Source organism: Eurytemora carolleeae, unplaced genomic scaffold (assembly GCF_000591075.1).
Source record: "Eurytemora carolleeae unplaced genomic scaffold, Eaff_2.0 scaffold155, whole genome shotgun sequence".
In the NCBI taxonomy this organism is placed as follows: Eukaryota; Metazoa; Arthropoda; class Copepoda; order Calanoida; family Temoridae; genus Eurytemora; species Eurytemora carolleeae.
This window is the reverse complement of record NW_019396666.1, coordinates 298,683-313,292: the sequence shown is the minus strand read 5'-3', so window position 1 is coordinate 313,292 and position 14,610 is coordinate 298,683. Positions and strand designations below refer to the sequence as shown.

At 32.1% G+C, this 14,610-nt stretch overlaps 2 protein-coding genes across 4 annotated transcripts in view; both read right to left on the bottom strand.

The window, feature by feature from the left end:
• Positions 1-518: 518 nt before the first annotated feature.
• LOC111707122 (uncharacterized) lies at positions 519-5,264 on the bottom strand. 3 transcript variants are annotated; one of them, XM_023480129.1, is made up of 11 exons: positions 5,012-5,264; positions 4,184-4,255; positions 3,912-4,064; positions 3,432-3,689; positions 2,292-2,401; positions 2,203-2,236; positions 1,489-2,052; positions 1,231-1,308; positions 1,011-1,128; positions 726-774; positions 519-627 (listed from the first exon to the last, which is right to left on the bottom strand). In XM_023480129.1, the coding sequence occupies exons 1-11, from the start codon at positions 5,079-5,081 to the stop codon at positions 601-603; spliced, it is 1,533 nt and encodes a 510-aa protein (XP_023335897.1). In that variant the 5' UTR covers positions 5,082-5,264; the 3' UTR covers positions 519-600. The 3 variants fall into 3 exon arrangements, with proteins under 3 accessions (XP_023335897.1, XP_023335898.1, XP_023335899.1); XM_023480130.1 differs by lacking the exon at positions 1,231-1,308 and having other exon boundaries at positions 5,012-5,263; XM_023480131.1 differs by lacking the exons at positions 1,231-1,308; positions 1,489-2,052 and having other exon boundaries at positions 5,012-5,258.
• A 3,260-nt stretch (positions 5,265-8,524) lies between these two features.
• The window catches only part of LOC111707100 (DNA helicase B), a 30,116-nt gene continuing 24,030 nt past the window's right edge, over positions 8,525-14,610 (bottom strand). The window contains exons 32-38 of the mRNA XM_023480098.1: positions 14,444-14,497; positions 12,879-12,928; positions 12,008-12,275; positions 11,561-11,646; positions 10,396-10,462; positions 9,891-9,968; positions 8,525-9,080 (exon numbers count right to left, since the gene is read on the bottom strand). Of these exons, the coding sequence (XP_023335866.1) occupies positions 8,976-9,080; positions 9,891-9,968; positions 10,396-10,462; positions 11,561-11,646; positions 12,008-12,275; positions 12,879-12,928; positions 14,444-14,497 (708 nt within the window). The 3' untranslated portion in view covers positions 8,525-8,975. The remainder of the gene's footprint in view (positions 9,081-9,890; positions 9,969-10,395; positions 10,463-11,560; positions 11,647-12,007; positions 12,276-12,878; positions 12,929-14,443; positions 14,498-14,610) is intronic.

Below are 14,610 nucleotides of genomic sequence, written 5' to 3'. Positions count from 1 at the left end.
ACTGATGGGGATTAAGGATATCCCATTTTAAAGTTTTCAGCTCAGGTATGATAAGATGTCTATGTTTTTATTTTTGAAACTGTTAATTTTCATTTGTGGTTTGTCTGAAATGATCAGAAATCAATACTTTTCAAGCAAAAAAACCCCCACATATTGATCAGATAAAGGTTACAAGAGTAATGTTGTGCATCTGGCATGCCTCTCTATAAATGGAAAATCACTTAAAATTGTGACAGCAGACTCTAAGCCTAAGCCTAAGAAAAGAAATCTAATCTGCTGTCTTCTATATATAAAAACATTAATAAGAATAGTAACTTATTCAAGAATTCATGCAAAACTAAGCCAATATGTATCTTAACAAGCCAAAAGTCTGGACCTTATCTTCAAAAAAAACTTTAATTTGGAAACAGCAGAATTGCAGCACTTTAAGTTAGATTGTTTTAGTAACAAGGACCAGAAATCATGTATATTTTGATAATGTTTCCTGTAGTTTATTTTGTACTTCTCATTTCCTATAATAAAGTTTGAAATTGATTGTATATTCTAAAAAATATAAAGTTTTGTTTGTTTTGAACTTTTCAAAAGTCACCAAAAGTCATTTTAAACCTCTGAATGTTTGTTTCCGATCTAAATTAAAACTACTTTAAACAATAACCATATCTTCGGGTCATAAAGAACAAAATTTAAAACTCTTGATTTTTAAGGTTATGAGTTAAAGCATTTTCCTGTTTTAATTGTTGTTTCAAATTTTCTTTCACAGCATGAAGGTTTGATCTAAACAGATTGAGAGTTTGATATTCAAACATGATAACAAAAACTTTGAACATGCTTAGGGCTTAGCTTTAGTGACTAAACTTGATTTTCACTGCACAAACTGTTTGTATTTTATCTCAAGTAAGCCTTAGGTTTAACTGTTATAGCAGAAATAAACTTTCTGTGCTCTGAAGTTGCAAGTTTAAGATTCAAAAAGATTTGCTCTATGAGTTATGATCTAATAAATCTTAATTTACTCGGAGTTGGGAAGTCTGGTTGGTTCATCTTTCTGCAGGTGTGAATAATATATACTTCTTCCTATTGATGTACTGGATTTTGTACTGTCTCCCCCTGAAGAACTTCCGCTATTAACACCTGTGTTTAAGTTAATTTAGATGAAAATCATTATTTGGCACAAACAAATAAATTCATAAAGGGCCTAAGTGATCTGGTAATTTTACTTATATGAACCCTTCCCTGTCTTTTTTAGACCTTTTGATAGATTTAAACCATCTTTTATTGATTGTCTAATTTTTGATTTATCCAAGTTGGTTTCTGAAAAGCAGAACTGTAACTTTGATGCCAGCATGCATCACAAGGATAATCTCTGTTATATTTTTAATAGTTTTTGAATTTTTGAAATTTAATTTTCCTTATATAAAAATAAAAATGGGGATAGGTGTGAAAACAGTGAGACAAACAACTAAGATAAATTATCATTAAATATTTACAGCCCTGAATCCTTGTGTATTTTCCTCGTAAGATCAGCTGCAATCTTTTCACTGAGCACAGAATTCAAGTCTTTTTCAGCGTGTTCTTTCATTTTTTTCTTAGCAAGGCTGATATCTTCCTCAGGTGGGTTTATAAGGTTAACATCCTTATCATTTAGATAGGACTCCATTCTTTGATACGAATCCACAGAATACCCCGATTGACCCAACATACCATATCCATATAGGTTTTCTTGAGATGAATTATCACCAATCTCTGCTAACTCTTTGTCAACTCTTTTTAAGAATTCATCTGGTGTTTCAACCGTATTATTTAATTGAATGCTTTGACTCAGTTGCTTGATTTTTTGTTGAGTCACATTTCCATTGTTAGTGTTTTCATTTTGAATTAAATCCGACCTTTCAATGCTTTTTTCTATGCTGGCATTAAGCTTTGGCATACCATCTGTATCAATCATTTTAAGCAAATCACTTGATTCAACAAATTGGGGCTTAGTAGTTTTGTTCAAGCTATCATAATTTATGTGAACTGCATAGAATATATTTTTTCTAGCTGGTACTTCATGCTCTGAAATTAAGGTATGGGGTCTCAACAAGGAATTTAGAATATGAGCTTACCATATTTATCTAGTGTATTACATTTTTCCAAATCTTTTATTATTGAAATTAACATTGTGTCAGATGCTTGTCTAGTAATGAAACATTTTGTGCTACTTACCCCCAAGATTTCCAGCAGTTTCAACTATTCTATCCTTAAAAGATTAATAGCAAAAAATTTATTCTTCACATTTATAAAATTTTACTTACACTTATTAGGCCATCATTTAATCCATACATTTCAGGACCACTCAGTATTCCTGTTACTTCATTCTTTATCATTGATTCTTCTTTTAGTCCGCGTTCCAATGTATGATTATCTAAGAATTTTGACTCCTGTGTTAAAGAGCATTTTTCCAACCAAGTAAATAATTTATTGAAAGGTGCCTTCTTTTCAATAAATAGATAGAATGCATTTGCAGTGAAATATATTTCAACCTAAAGAATTCTTAACATACAACTGTGATTTTATTTCATATTTTTCATATATTTCATATTTGATTTGTTCAGTTTTGGATGGTTGTAACCCTGAGGCAGCACTATTTCATCAGCTTGCTTCAAGCTCATGGCACTAAATGTTAATATCAGGGTTTTACCAGATGAGAAATATTTTTGAAATCTCTAAAAATGTTTTCATTAAGTTTTCATTTGTAATACCCCAATAAAATTAAATGGGATAATTTAAATGAAAATTTATTTATCACAGAAAACACAAAGTAAGTGATTGAAGAGAAATTTAAAAATTCCCACAGTTCATGTTGTCTAGTAAACACAATTGATAAGTAAATCCAATGTTTACACTGTATAATCATGCAAAGGAAATAAATGCTTGATAGCTTTTATAAACCTTACAAGCACATTTTTTAGGATACAAGTAAATTTTAGATGCTTGATTATAAAGTTTTTAGATGAACAAATTTGAAGTTTGTTAAACAGTTTTACAAAAAGGTACAGGTTGGCAATACCTGCCCCCCCCCCCCCCACCCAACTTGACATTTTCTTAAGTAGTGCACATCTAAAGATCAATTGTATTCATTAAATTTTAAATGATTTCTTTGGTAAATTGAGTATCAGGTTATTGTATAGTATAAATGAGAATATTAGAGTACAAGTAAGTATACAATAAACCAATCCATATTTTACTTTGAGACACTTTCCAACCCAATATGCCTGAGGTCATTAATATAAAGTTGAATATGATAGCTCTCACCCCAGTTTCAATTTTGAATAGGAATCTGACCAATCAAAGACTTATAATTGAGTAAGAAATTATCATTTAAGTAAAAGTTTAATTGTATTTGCTATTGAAACTGGAGTGTTTTATTTCTCTTATTTCCCATATTGAATTACCTGGTGTTTCATTGTCAGTCATTTCATCAGGATTCTCTGTTTTGTTCTTCTTCAAATCTTGAGTTTCACTTGATTTTGCATGTTTATCTATTTTTCCTCCTGCAGGTTTCAGTGGACCTGTTGGTCCTATTCCCTGAATTTTTAGCTCTAAATTCCCAGTTGCTTGCTTGATTGGCAAATTACTTTTAGATTCTGCCACGGTTATATTGGAGATATTGGAATTTTGGAGTGCTGCTAGAGCGTCTTCATCAATAGAATCTATTTTATCATAAATTATTACAGGATAAGTTACTTTAGGAATAATTGTATTTAAAATTAAGTAATGAACTTTTCGATTTTGTGTGTGGAAAAATTAAAGAAATGAAACTTTAAAGTTCCATCTTGTTCACATTTCTTTTGGGCCAATTCTTAAAAATATTTACCCTTGAAAGGTATTATTTAAATTCAATTTTAAGTGAAAACTAGAAAAACTTTCTTTACCTGACAATGTTACAAAAGGGTATTCTTTTAAATCCTCAGATGGAATATTTTCTACTGTAGCATTATCTAGACTAACAGCTGTGACATTCTCTGCCAGGCTTTCAGTTCCGTTTCCAGAAGTGTCTTCACAGGTCTCATTAGAAGAATTAGAACCTTAATCAAAATCATGTTCTGAGGTATTACAGGTATTTCAAAATGTATGTTTTTTTAGGTCTTCTCAAAGATGTCCCTTGTGTCTATAATTCAATGCTGTTCATTTGGTCTCTTCTCACCTGCCTCGTTAGTGCAGTTTGCTTGTCCAAACCACTTCTCCTTCCAATCTGGTTGACACAAATTAACTGGGTCTAAAACAAGGAAAAGGTTGACACAAATCAATTGGGTCTAGAATATGGAAATGTTTTACACAATTCACTATGCTCATGCCAGGCTAAATTTACTGCATAAAACGTGCTGGTTTGACTCTACACGACAACTGGACAGCTCAACTCATTGCATATACAGTACATGTTGTGCCAGCTCTGACCATGCAACTTTTAAAGTTTCAGGACAATTAGACCCTTCTAATTTTAATTTCAGAATTATAGAAATTGAACAGGTAGTCTTTAAAGTCTCATCTTTTCATATTTCCTATTTTCTTTTTTAACAGGAAGGAAATTTGGGAAAAGAACAAAAACCTGTATGGAAAACCTGTATAGAAAACCTGTATAGAAAACCTGTATAGAAAATTTTAAAATTTTAAGAACATTCTTATCCCTATGTCTGATCCAAAATGGTCTGACTGAAAAGATGTCCCAATTGATAAAAATTAGTATTATAATATTTGAATACAAACAAAAGTTTGTGGATTTAAAAAAAATGATTGTGGATTTTCAAAATTTAATCAAAATCAAATTTTGTTGGAGGCAAATTTTTGTGAAGTCACACACAAAATTTGGGCAAAGTACATACATAGAAGTTAGTTATACAAAAGATATTTTAACAATAGGTTAGCTTCACTAAAAGTTATTTATAAGAAAAATTATGTTTAAAATCAGTGAACTGTGCAAAAGTTTTTTTATGATAAGTTACGCAATTAAAACCCATAGAAAAGAGTGTATTACCTAAGACAAGTGCAAGAAGTATCCCCAGGATCAATCTATTGCTCAAGGTAGGAACTGTTGAAGCCGGCATAGTTAGATGATAACTACTATATTTATATAATCACTTAGCTAACCTTTAAGCTTCTTATTATATAAGTATTTGATTCAACATTTTAGCACAAGAGTTAAAGGTTAAAAGAATGTTTTTATGTCGAAAATAAAAAGTGTTTTTTTTAATGTCAATCTTCTTTTGTAACTGGATCCTAAAGTATTAATGGTCAATATTTGAATAAACACAAAACATAAACTAGAAAATACACAAATTAAGAAAACATTACAAAACATTTGAATAATTAAAGTATTTGATTAACAAGCTTAACAACGAAGTATTTTTGTCTCTACAGGAATTATAGAAAATTAATAAAACTGATTTGAAACATTAAAGAGTCATATTTAAACAGACTACCTAGATTTTTGTTCAACAATTTTAGCGTTAAACAGTTGCTATCTCTGAAAGTAGCCATTTAGAACTGTTCAAAAGTTGCGGATTTTTCTGTTTAGGTTAGGTGCAAACAATAAGTATGTCAACATTATTCAATTTTTTTTGGGTCTCATTAACCTTGCCTTGGGTCACGTGAATGGCCATAAAAATTGAGTCTAATTGGTTCAGCCATTAACTTTTCTCGATACAAACAAACAGACCTGACCTAGTGCTTGTGTTACGCAAAGTTTTCTTCATGTTTTATTTTTCCTCGCCCCTGAATACCCTGGAGTAAAGTTGTGAAGTCCCTACGGACGGAGGAGAGTTGAGTCTGTTCCCAAGCACCGAAACCGGTTATAAATTGTAAACTTAGTATTAGAAACCATACTGTGAGTTAACTTTTCTAAACAGTTAGACATTGATATTTGTCAAGATACCTGAGTCATGACTTTGCCTAAGGCATATTAAGGTTTCTTCTACGATTTATGTATGTTTTTATGGTTTAAACTGAAAATTGATCTTGTTTGCAAATGTTGGAACTTTTAGTTTACAAATGTTGGAACTTTTAGTTTACAAATGTTGGAACTTTTAGTTTACAAATGTGGGAACTTTTAGTTTGCAATTGTTGGAACTTTTAGTTTACAAATGTGGGAACTTTTAGTTGGCAAATGTGGGAACTTTTAGTCCAGTAAATAACGAATCTTGATATTTTTTTATTCTATGGTTAAATGTGTTTATTATCTTGCTGGATCTATTCGTTAAGAAGTTCTTTTATTATATGATTAAATATGTTTGTCTTGTTCGTTTTATTTTGAATATTTTGCTGTTTTGAATAAAATAATTTCGGTCAATCTTTTAGATTGAACTGTGTACACTACATCTAGATCACTGGTATACTTGAGATGAAGATCAGAGAGGGTAGATTCAAGTCGAGTTTATGAGGCTTGTAGGAAGTTCTGATCAACATAAGCAGAGCTTGACTAGGTGTGAGGCCCCAAGGAGTATCTAGATATTTTGAGCCCATAGCCTGTAGTCTTTTTTTCTTTAAATCATGAAATATCGCGTAGGATAATCTGTTACTAAACTATATAAATAGAAATATATCTTTGCAGATTGTAAATAACAAAAGAAAAAACAAAGATGACATTCATGTTGCAATTTTCTGATTCTAACATTTCAACCCTTAAAGTTAAGTATTTTTTATCGCCACTTACGCAATTTTAATTTTTTAGCGTTGAGGGGGCAGTAATAAAACCCTAAATTTAAGAACACTAAGTGTCTCAATTGTCATTTCAAGTCTCGCCTATTTCTAAAATAACCTGAAAGTATACAACAAAGTTTAACGTATCTATCTATCTATCTATCTATATGAATATAGAATAAAATAAATAAATAATACTTTTTTGTTTTCCTTTATAATTAACTATTTCAAAACTAACTTTTTCAAAATTAACTATTTTAAAATTTACTATTTCAAAACTAAGTATTACAAAATTAACTATTTCAAAAGCTTCAAATTTTTGCATCCTTTCATATTTTGTTCTACTTCAATCTATAAAAAAAATTATTACATAAGTAAAAGATTAATATCATTAAATTAAGTAATCCAAAATAAAAAGTAATACCAAATTGCTCATTAAACTCTTTCCATTGAAGTGAGTTTTCGCGAAAAATGAAAGGGGGTAAAGGCTTGCGTCGAAAAATATTCGAAGGTGTTTGCTACTAATCTTACTACTATCTGTTAAAAACGACGTAGCGTTTATAGAAATTCAGGCAATTAGGTTTGTTAATCATTCGATAAACGATCGTTTTTGATTAGTTTTTCAATCGTTTTCACAAACGTTCGTTTCGTTTTCGGAAAAAAACGATCGTTTTTAAAAACAACCCACTCGTTTTGAACTTTTAGAAAACGAATAACGATCTTTTTTGAAAATAATCGTTTTCATAAATACGATTTGCGACAGTTTTTTTTATACGATTGTTTTTTAAAAAAACGATCGTTTTGAAAATACAATAGTTTTGAAAAAAAACGTTTATTGAAAATTATGTTTAAGATCGTGAAAGAAGGGTCGTCATTAACGATCGTTAACGAAAGGTTAAAAAACTATCGTTTTTGAAAAAAAAATACTTTATTGAATGTCGTCTTCCATGAAGTTAAACAGTTGTGGGGGAGCTAAAACTTCTTGATATTTTCTTAGAACTACTCAATGATAATTACAACGGGTCGTCGTTAATGGTCTCTACGAAACGACGAGTTTTACAAAAACTTTTTGTTTTTTAAAACGACCGTTTTTAATAAACGAATTTTTCATTACGAAACGATAATGAAAACGTGAACAGGAGGTTTTTAAAACTTGCGTTTTAAGTTTAAATAAATTTTTTTTCGACACTGGCATTATAGATTTCCCAAAGATGAGAAGTGTTTAGTAATTATCATAAATAGTGCCCAAATATCAGGCGCGCAACTAAACATTTTGTTAGCCCCCCCTACTAACTTACAAACTCCTTCGGAGGGATGGTAATTAACAGTCAGGACACCATATACTCCATCGCAAGTTTCGTAATTAAATTCTTGAGTGTTAATTACCATCCCTCCGGTGGGGTTATTAGTGTGCGGAGTGAAAATTACCATGCTCCGATGGAGTTAAAAGCATTCAATAAAAAATGTGTATTCCCTCCATTGTAAATAATTTCCCTCCGGTGGCCTTCGCTGCGCTACAGCGGAGGGGACCAAATATGCTGCTGCAAACTTCAATCTCTCATTAAAAACAGAAGTAGATCCAAAATGCTCTTACATTTTAGATTGTGAAACTCCTCCTGGGCCCGGGGCAGGTTGTCATTCATTCTTTATGAGTAACCCTGTAGGACGTAGGTACATTTGTCGGAAAAATACTATTGAGTCTGGTTTGTAAACAAAGGTTCCATGTGACTAACAGAACCAAAAAAAATGCGAGATCTTGAATCTGTCAAACAAAACAGATTTAACACTTAACACTTATTTCTCCTTGCGTTTTTATTGTTATTATATAAGAAACGTAGTTTTTCTAAAGATACTTCATTGCTAGAGCTTTTTATTGTACTAGTCTTAAAGTTTGATAAGATTAAAAAGTATACAAATACAACAAGGAATTTTTTAGATTCTATTCACTGGTTTGTCGTTTACAAAAATCCTTGCCATTGAAGATGCTTTTACAATGTTGGAAGCTAAGCCAGAAGCTGCTTCAGTGCATTAAAATCTGCTTTTAGACTCTCAGCAGCCTGCATTAGAAACTGCTTCAACACAGTCAGCAGCTGAGCCAGAAGCTGCTTCTAATTTGTCAGCAGCTTCTGCACAATTAGCAGTCTGACCAAGAAGATACTTCAGCACTGTCCGCATCTAAGTTGGAAGCTGCTTCTGGAATGTCAGGAGCCTGGAATAAAATCAACTTTCAATCTGTCAGCAGCCTTAATTCGAAGCTGCTTCAGCGCTGTCAGTAGTTTGCACTGATAGCTGCTTCTTCACTGTCAGAAGCCTGAACCAGAAGCTGCTTCAGCACTATCAGCAGCTTGGCTAAAAATCTGTTCTTCCTCGGAATCAAAGTCTTCAAAAAGAACACCACTATAGTCTACCTAAAATATTAAAAATATTAAAATACATAAAAAATAAATATGTACTTATACATAGAATATAGATCCTTAAGGAATTGAGTTTTTGCGACAAACTCAAAATTTCCAATCCCTGTATTTTAAGAACCTGATGGTGAAAACCTTTGATATTTCAATTTCAAACTTAGGCTATTTGATCGAACAGAAATCATAGTATTAAATAGCAAAGGTCTACGACATTGGGTTGCAAAGATATAAGTACTATAAAAACAGAGTGTGTGACAAAAACTCAGTTCCTTTGTTTAAATATTTGATTAAATTTTATTCCTTCAAATGGTAACAAATATTTTAAAACAAAAAGAAGTCAAGATAAATTTTCCTCCAGATCTAAAGGTTTTCGATTGTAGATTTTTTTCTTCCATTTCCTGAAAAGTTGAATCCTGCGTCCTAATTGTGTCCTGCTGCCTTACCATTTCATGATTAGTTGTATCCTGCGTCATAATTGTGTCCTCCTGCCTTACCATTTCATGATTAGTTGTATCCTGCGTCCTAATTGTGTCCTGCTGCCTTACCTATTCCTGATTAGTTGTATCCTGTGTCCTAATTGTGTCCTCCTGCCTTACCATTTCCTGATTAGTTGTATCCTGCGTCCTAATTGTGTCCTGCTGCCTTACCATTTCCTGATTAGTTGTATCCTGTGTCCTGATTGAGTCCTGCTGCCTTACCATTTCCTGATTAGTTGTATCCTGTGTCCTAATTCATAATTGTGTCCTGCTGCCTTACCAATTCCTGACTTGTTGTATCCTGTGTCCTGATTATGTCCTCCTGCCTTACCATTTCCTGATTAGTTGTGTCCTGCGTCCTATCACGAGGACCTGCTCGGCTTGAAGTGTAGGTTGCAGGACTATCAGTCTTAATAAAAAAGCATGTGTATTGTGTGGTCTGAACGAAGAAAATCGTTGGTCTGATGAATTTGAATGAATGAATGATTTAAAGGGACTGTAAAGTGTAAGGTAAGGAGAGACCCTACATACAAAGATAAAAAGCCCGATTTACAGCAATTCCCTAGAAACCTTAATCTGATCAAAAAACGATGAAAGAGGAATGAGGTAATTCCCAAGAAACCTTAATCTGATCAAAAAACGATGAAAGAGGAATGAGGTGTTTCTGTGATTTTCTACACTGCAGAGAAACCACAAATGAAAACATGCATATCTCCTTCATACTTGATCAGTTAAAGTTTTAAGGGTGCCGTTGTAAATCGGACAATGCCAGCTTTACATGAAAGGTCACTTTAATTTAGGTTTAGCTCAGCCTCTTGATAAACTATTAGATTTACCTGGCACTGGTTGAGGTATGATGCAGGACTATTCTCAGCAATACGTTTCCCACTCAACAAACCAACCCTTAAATAAAAATCTGTATTTACCGGGTGAACCCAAAAAAGTGCTGGCTAGCTTAGCCTCAATTTTGAACCAATATTAGTGCTAAATATTATTATTCCTTGAGATGATATATTCGTAATAATTATTATTAATGTTAAATAAATTAATAATGTTGTCAGAATCATTTGTCTTAATGGTTAAGTTTAACAATGAAATCGGGATTAAAAGTACATTTAGGAGCATACAAATACACTTTCTGTGTCATTGTCAACTTTGGCAAGTTTTAGTGTTCGTGTACTACACCTCAGAAATGTGTACGGCATTTGGGGTGCTAAAAGATGTAAATATTAGTAATCAATATAAGAGACAAATTATGATATACAGAAAAATAAACACCCCCTTGCAGTATACATTCTGACATCATATTTCCAATTGTTTACAACAATACCATGGTTAATTTCTGCCCCTAATATCAATCAATTAACATTTGGGATCGTATTAGATGGAATTATTTGGACCCCTGTGTTAAAGATTATTTTTTTTTGCCACAGTATGATTAAAAGGTCTTGTTTCTTTTCAATAGATGTAAAAAAAGTCTAAAAGCAATCTTAAAATGGAAAAAATGTTCTATTAGTTTAAAAACGGTTTAAATGATTGCAATTGAACCTAAATTTATTAATAGACAAGAAATTTGCGGCAAAGTTAACACAAATAGTTAAAAACTTTAGGTGACCGTTACTCGTGTACCAGTGCAAACAAAAGTCTACTTTCTATCCATGCACGGGGTGGCTGCAAATGTGATTTTAAGTGACCCTCTATGCAAGAATGGCAATGCCCGATTCACAAATGTACCCTTAAAGCTTTGTCTGATAAAGTATGAATTAGACATTCAAATTTATAACTTGGAAAACTGTATATTCTTAATTCTTGTTTCTCCACAAAAGTAACTTGCAAATTTTTACTGCAAGAACACATATAAGAATTTTCTGTATTAACCCTAGAAAAACCACAATATTTTTCAAATTATTGATCAGAAAAAGGTTTCAAGGGTTCCGTTGTGACCTTTGCCTGAAGGGTCACTTAAAATTATGCCAACAGTCCCTTTAACCTCGGAATTACCTGGAAAGTTTTGGTGGTGTTTTTATCAACGGTCTGGATTCATTTTTACGCTTAACTGGAGATTTTTCAACAGACATTTGATATTCCTAAAATATTAAAATTGGGCTTATAAAGGACTTATGATTGTGCTATTGAATTGGCTTGGCTTTGAGATTATATCGTCCATTTTGCTAATTCACGTTTCACCTAAACCTTAACGGAATTAATTCTTTGCCACAAACACTGATTTCCTAATCCCAATATCTATGCAACCCAATGTCGTAGACCTTAGATAGTTCAAACTATAAATTATGTTAAATCAAATAATTTAAGTTTGAAATATCCAAGGTTAATGCAATCAGGTTGCATTTGTTTTACAATGTATAAAAAATGTTTACAATTAAAATAGAAGATGAGCGCGAAGTGGCCTAAAAGCCTAGTGTTGATAAATACAAAAATATATTTTACCTGAGGAATCTCTGTGGGAATCTGAGAGATGGCCTCATTAAAACCGTCGGTATCGTCGAAAGATTCAACTAAGATTGGATTCAAATCACAGTCATGAGTTACTATCACAGATGGAATTAATGATCTAGGATTAAGGAGTGGCCTCGAAGGGATGGAGGAGTTAGAGGCTGAGTTTTGAGGCTCTCCGGAGGTTATAGGGTTTGAAGTTGACATTGATAGCCTTGCTATTAGTTTAGATGGAGATGGTAGGAGCATCTCATTCGAATCTCTAAAAAGATGTGATTTTAAAAAATCTAATAAAAAATGAAAAGCTAACATTAATTCATGGTAAATCTGTGACTTACTTCTGGAAAAGATGCAATAATAGGCATAAGCCGCAGGAGAAAAATTAAATTTTTTTTTTGATTAACAAGAATAAAGTTTACTATCTTCCTGCTCTAATTAAAGAATATGGAATCATTTTAGAAATTTAATGGTAAAAATATGTTACCTGGAAACTAAATATTGTCGTATTGGAGATTTATTCCTATTTCCTTGGCTCTAGTAAAACTATGTTACCTGGGCACTGAATATTGTCGTATTGGAGATATATTTCTAATTTGTTTGCTCTAGTAAAACTATGTTACCTGGACACTGAATATTGTCGTATTGGAGATATATTTCTAATTTGTTTGCTCTAGTAAAACTATGTTACCTGGACACTGAATATTGTCGTATTGGAGATATATTTCTAATTTCTTGGCTCTAGTAAAACTATGTTACCTGGGCTTGTCGTATTGGAGATTTGTTCCTATTTCCTTGGCTCGAGTAAAACTATGTTACCTGGGCACTAAATATTTCAAATTTCTTGGCTCTAGTAAAACAATGCTACCTGGGCACTATATATTGTAGTATTGGAGATTTGTTCCTATTTCCTTGGCTCTAATAAAAACAGTATTGTCAGTTAAACAGCAATGTTATCATTTAAGAATGAAGAGACGAATGAGGCATTGCCTTTGATTTCCAACAATTAATAAATAACAAAGAGTATATACAAGAAATACACCTTATGAGCTTTTATAAATGTGGTCTTCCATTCATGAATCTTAAAATGAAGATGCCGGAAAAAATATTAGATATAAATTTGTTCAACTTTATAATCTAATAAACGGAAACGAATTTTAATTTACGTGGCATTCTTAGAGGTACTGTTGTGAATAGGACTTGTCACGTACACTGCTGAAAAGGGCCATTAGGTTTTAAGTCAAAACAACTAAAATGTTTCTTGGAAAACAACGTTTTGATCCATGTTACTTAACATCCCATCAAATTCGACTCCCAGAAGTTAAAAGTTTTGGTCTTATCTAAGGTTTAAGTCATCACATAATTTGTAATTCATTTCTGGATCTTTCCAAAAATTACACATTGTGTCTTTTGATTCTGTATTTTTAAGTCGGACACAGAGTAAAATTCATCGAGAATATCAATGACAGCATATACATTGTTTGAATCATAATTAAGAAATATAGAGCAGTCGTCAGCATACAGAGACAGCAAAACTTCAAGATTTGATACTATGACACCCCTGACATTTTCGCTATTTCTTAATTTAATGCATAATACTTCAATTCACATGATAAAGAGATCTAAAGCTATTAGGTATGTTAAAGGGTAATGATATATTCCCTGCCTGATTTATTGAAGCTCTAAGTATGTTAAAGGGTAATGATATATTCCCTGCCTGATTTATTGAAGCTCTAAGTATGTTTGAGGGAAATGCTATATTCCCTGCCTGATTTAATGAAGCTCTAAGTATGTTGAAGGGTAATAAAATATTCCCTGCAGGTAGAAGTTTATAGCTAGGAGGGTCAACAAGGAATACAATTTATATCTAGGGGGTCAATAAAGTAGCAGTTTATAGCTAGTGAGTCAATCAGGTAACTGTTCATAACTGGGAAGTCAATTAGATATCATTTAATAGCTAGGAGGTAGAAAGTTAACAACTAGTGGTTCAATCTGGTATATAGTTTATAGCTAGAAGATAAATCAGAAATCAGTTCATATTTAGAAGGTCAATCAGATAGATAGTTCATAGCTAAGGTGAATTAGGTGGATAGTTCATTGCTCAGGTAGCAGTTCAACATTAATAGGTCTAATTTGAAAACTCGGCTTTTGGCGAGCACACTTTTACAGTGTAACATGGTATATTTATTCAGCAATATTTTGATTTTTACATGTAGGTGTTATTGGCTTCCGATTCATCTGACATTTTTTTAGGAACACTTTTATGTGTATGGAACTACTTGAGCTTTGTTTTTTTTTAAAGGGTGATTTGGGTCACCCTGGTGTGCAGTGTGCACTCTATAAATACAGAGTCGTGTAAAATAACAGGAAAGGTCCCTTTACTGTAATAAGAATTTAAATATTTTTAAGATTAAACTGAACAATAATGTTTTCCTTTGTCATATTAGAGTCAAGATTCATCAGTTTTTCTCTCTTTTCCTTTTCAACCTAAATAATGGATATTATAATAAATAATCGTAAAAAAGATTTATTTTATTTCAGATAATATTTCTTCTTTATGGTGTTGAAATAAATGAATGGCATCATGGTTTACTATAATT

Bases quoted from the DNA above. Each gene is read 5' to 3' on its own strand.
- LOC111707122 (XM_023480129.1), bottom strand. From the start codon at position 5,081: ATGCCGGCTTCAACAGTTCCTACCTTGAGCAATAGATTGATCCTGGGG. The intron at 2,402-3,431 runs GTAATTCAATAT...CAAAATTCTTAG, and splicing joins GACTGACAATGAAACACCAG to ATAATCATACATTGGAACGC. The intron at 1,129-1,230 runs GGAAGGGTTCAT...ACTTAAACACAG, and splicing joins AAAAGGTCTAAAAAAGACAG to GTGTTAATAGCGGAAGTTCT.